General features: G+C 43.7%; 1 protein-coding gene across 1 annotated transcript; it reads right to left on the bottom strand.

Annotated features, from left to right (window-relative positions):
* Positions 1-2,305: 2,305 nt before the first annotated feature.
* On the bottom strand, positions 2,306-3,424 carry LOC115643778 (olfactory receptor 5V1-like). Its single transcript, XM_030547762.1, has one exon. It carries the CDS (start codon positions 3,233-3,235, stop codon positions 2,306-2,308), a length of 930 nt encoding a protein of 309 aa, XP_030403622.1. The 5' UTR covers positions 3,236-3,424.
* Between the last annotated feature and the right edge of the window lie 1,120 nt (positions 3,425-4,544).

Below are 4,544 nucleotides of genomic sequence, written 5' to 3'. Positions count from 1 at the left end.
TAGTTATAGATTCATAGGCCAGAAGTGACCATTGTGATCAGCTAGTCTGACCTCCTGTATAACACAGGCCAGAGAATTACCCAAAATAATTTCTAGAGATCTTTTTTGGGAAAAAAAATCCCATCTTGATTTAAAAATTATCAGTGATGAAGAATGTACCGCAACCCCTGGTAAGTTGTTCCAATGGTAAATGCACACCTTATTTCTTGATGGCATAGATAGGATAGATTAGATAGATACTAAAGAATAATATGAAATCAATTTTATTTTATGTAACACCCTTTTAGACAAAATATACCCCACACATTTTGCAGAGAAAAAAATATATATAACAGGATTAAATAGTACACAAAAGCAGAGAGAAATGAACATAATTAGTGTAAGTTAATGAGAAATAAACACAGGGAAATGAGAAATACTATAACTAAACTTTTTGGTCACTTTGGGCTTGTTTATTACAGACTCCTGGCTGGGATTGGTGTGTCAGCAGAGCCCCATAGTGGCATAGCTACACCATCTGCCTGAATGACATAAGCTATACCATCAGACACGCTCTTCTGTCAGCATAGTTCCTCTACATGATGGATTTTGGTGGCATAGCATGTCAGTGAGGGACAGTGACTTTTTTCACACTCCTAGCCCACATAGCTATTTGGTAAACTTTGCAGTGTAGACCAGACCTTCCACAGTATTTCTCATCTAAAGATATGAAATAACTTTATAGACAGAAAAAGGCTGGGCAGTTTTGTTTTGTTTTTTGAAGGAGGCTATCTCCCAATGGGAGATGGACACCTACATCCTTTTGGCTCCCATGAAAATCCAAGCCTCAGCCTTTGAGGGAGTTAGGCAATAGGGAATGTTCAATTCACCCACTACTAATATGCACCCATATCAGGGATGGAGCATCAAATGAAACATAGCAGAGGCGTTTACAGGCCTATGGGCTCTTACTCCCATGAGTGAAGGGATTCGCGTGCATTGGCAGGAGGGGAGAGGATGTAAGTCAATCCAAAAATTACTTATGGCCATGATTTTCAAAGAGACATAAAGGAGTTCATTGAAAAATCAATGTGAGTTGGATGCCTAGCTCCCTTAGGCTCCCTCGGAAATCTGAGCCCACATGCTTAAGTAGTTGAAGGACTGGCCCAAAATTTCACTTTTTTAGTCTAATGTATATCATAGAATCATAGAAATGTCAGGCTGTAAGGGACCTTGAGAGGTCATCAAGTGCAGCCCCCTGTGCTGAGGCAGGACGAAGTGAACCTAAACCAGACCTGACAGGTGTCTGTCCAACCTGTTCCTAAAAACCTCCAGTGATGGGGATTCCACAACCTCCCTTAGAAGCCTGTTCCAGAGCCAGGGGCGGCTTCAGGCACCAGCACGCCAAGAGCATGCTTGTGGCGGCAAGCCATGAGGGGAGTTCTACTGGTCGCCACGAGGGCGGCAGGCAGGTTGCCCTTGGCGGCATGCCTGCAGAGGGTCCGCTGGTCCCACAGCTTCGGCAGACCTCCCTCAGGCTGCTGCTGAAGGCAGCCTGCCTGCCGTGCTTGGGGCGGCAAAATACCTAGAGCCGCCCCTGTCCAGAGCTCAACTCCCTTGAGAGTTAGAAAGCTTCTCCTAATAGCTAACCTAAATCTCCCTTGCTGCAGATTAAGCCCATTGCTGCTTTTCATACCTTCAGTGGGCATGAAGAACAATTGATCCCTCTCATCTTTAGATGAGCCATTAACATATTTGAAGCCTGTTACCAGGTCCTCAGTCAGTCTTCTCTTCTCAAGACTAAACATGCCCACCTTTTTTCACCTTTCCACAAAGGTCAAGTTTGCTAAACCTTTTATCATTTGTGTTACTCTCATCTGGACTCTCTCCGATTTGTCCACATCTTTCATAAATATGTGAAACACGTTCAAGGCCACATAGCAACAAACATTACGTTTATAAATTAAGGTTACTTGTAATGTTCTATTGTTGGATCCTTTCTCGAACCTTCCTAGTGATTAACCTCCACATTTAATAACATTTAGCACCCTATAAAAGCTTTCATCCATAGATATGAAAGCTCTTTGCAACAGTCCTGGGGCTTCAACTCTGCTGCTCCAACCCCTAGACCCATTCCCCTGCAAGAGTCATCAAATGTAACCTAGGATCCTGACTCCTAGTGTCCCCCTTCTCTAACCACTAAAACCCACTCCCTTCCCAGAAAGCAGAATAGAACCCAGGAGTCCTGACTCCCAGAACCCATATGTTCTAACTTACTACATCCCATTCATGGAAGTAGATACCGATGCCAGTATTCTTGATTCTCTTAGAAGAACATTTTCCTCACAAGGACCTTTTTCATGGCTCTCTTCACATCCTTGTTCCTCAGAGTATAGATCAATGGGTTTAACATGGGGGTGACGATGTTGTACAGCAGAGAGATTAACTTGTCATTATCCAGTGAGTAGCTAGAGAGGGGTCTGACATAGGTGAAGATACTACTTCCATAGTAGAGCAGGACTGCAGTGAGATGTGACACACAGGTGGAGAAGGCCTTGCTCCTCCCCTCAGGGGAATGTATCTTCAGTATCCTTGAAACAATGTACCCATATGAAAGTCCAATGCACAGGGTGGGGCTCCACCCCAAGAAGATGCTGGAGACCAGTATCATGGTGATATTGAATGAGATGTCTCCACAGGAAAGAGCCAGCAGTGGTGGGATATCACAGTAGAAGTAGTTGATCCTGTTGGCCTCACAGAAGGGCAGGTGGATAGTGAGGAATGTGTGCAAGGCTGCATTGAGTGCACCACTAAGCCAGGAGACTGACACCAGCAGAACACAAAACTTCCTGTTCACGAACAGCGTGTAGCGCAGGGGTTTGCATATGGCCATGTAGCGGTCGTACGCCATGGTGGCCAGCAACATGCACTCAGCACCCACAAAAAAGAGGAAGAAGTAGAGTTGTGTTGCACACCTTGCATAGGAGATACTGCTCCTGCCTGAGATGAGGTGCACCAGCATCTGGGGGACAGTGGTGGTGGTCAGGCAGACGTCTAGGAGGGAGAGGTTTCCCAGGAAGAAGTACATTGGGGTTTGGAGACATGGTTCCACCAAGGAGAGGAAGATGATGAGCATGTTCCCCAAGATGGTGAAGATGTAGATGATGGAGATAACCCAAGACAGTAGGAAATGTAACCCCTGAATATTATGAAATCCAAGAAGGATGAATTCAGTTGGTGTGGTTTGATTCTCCATGACCACATCTTCACCTGGCTGCAGCAGAGAGGAGAATGGTCTATAAAGAAGGGAAAAGGAGTTATCATACAAGAATTTGCATATTTCAGTTTGGTCACTGGCAGAACCAGGAATCTAGAATTTCTTCCTACTAATCCTCTCTAACCATTAGATCCCATTTCCCTCTCAGATCCAGGAATGGAGGCTAGACATCCTGATTCCCTGACTCTGATCTGAACCCTAGAACCTGCTTGTCTTCTGGAGCTTGTATTAGACCCCAGTAATGTCAGTGCTAGAGCATGCCCCATTCCCAGGGCTGAAGAATGCTCGTGGCTCCTAGACCTCACTGCTCTAACCACTACAATACACTCCCTCCCAGAGCCTGCAATACAATCCATGAGACCTGTCTCCAAGCCCCCTGTGCTAATCCACTAGACCCCACTCACCTGCCAAAACTTGGATTAGAAACCAGGAGTGCTGGCTCCCAACCTCTGCTTCTCTAACCAATAGACCCTACTCACCTCTCATAGTTGAGAATAGAACCCAGGAGTCCTGATTCTGAGTCTCCCAGATCACTAAACAGCAGAGCTCACTCCCTTTCTGAGCTTGGGAGAGAACTCAAGAATCCTTCCCTTACTGGTAGGTCACACGCCTTTACGAGTACCTGAAGGGGACATAGGAAAGCTCCTGATTCACCATCTTTGCTTTAACTCTTAGATACCAGTCTTTCCCTTAGCCAGGACTAGTGCTTGTGCATTGGAGAAAGTTTGTCCTTCCATGGACCATATCACACATATTCAAGTGATAAATAAAGGATTTTAATCTTCATGGACTGTAACTCTAGTACTACAGTCAGAGGCATGGTACTGTGAAAACAGTGACAGTGGAGAGAAAGATTATTACCACTAGCTAGTAAAATATAAAAACAATCTAATCTTCATTTCTTTAGCTGCTATACATTTCCAGATTTCATTCAAAATAAACATTTTAAAAAAGGATAAAAGGATAAGTATGAAATGTATCTACCTGTCAAAGACATAGTAGGTTACAATGTCTTTCTACTAAAAAGCCAGATTCTACCCTCCACAACAACTGTAAATTTCAATTAACTCAGAATAAGAGAGAGAGAGATGCATGTAGATGAAGAGTGAATAATTTGGTGAGATAGAATGATGAGGAGTATAACTTATTTTTAAATAATAAAATATACAAAATAAGCAATCATTTTATTCTTTCTTTAACTTCTTGATATTTCCACCATGCAAAGTATGGCAGTCCTCTTGGTATTGGGATCCATTTGTTTTCAGTTTAGCTAAATGACATAAATTGC

Source organism: Gopherus evgoodei, unplaced genomic scaffold, assembly GCF_007399415.2.
Source record: "Gopherus evgoodei ecotype Sinaloan lineage unplaced genomic scaffold, rGopEvg1_v1.p scaffold_70_arrow_ctg1, whole genome shotgun sequence".
NCBI lineage: Eukaryota > Metazoa > Chordata > Testudines > Testudinidae > Gopherus > Gopherus evgoodei.
Note: the sequence above shows the minus strand (reverse complement) of the source record. Positions and strands in the feature narration are given on the sequence as shown.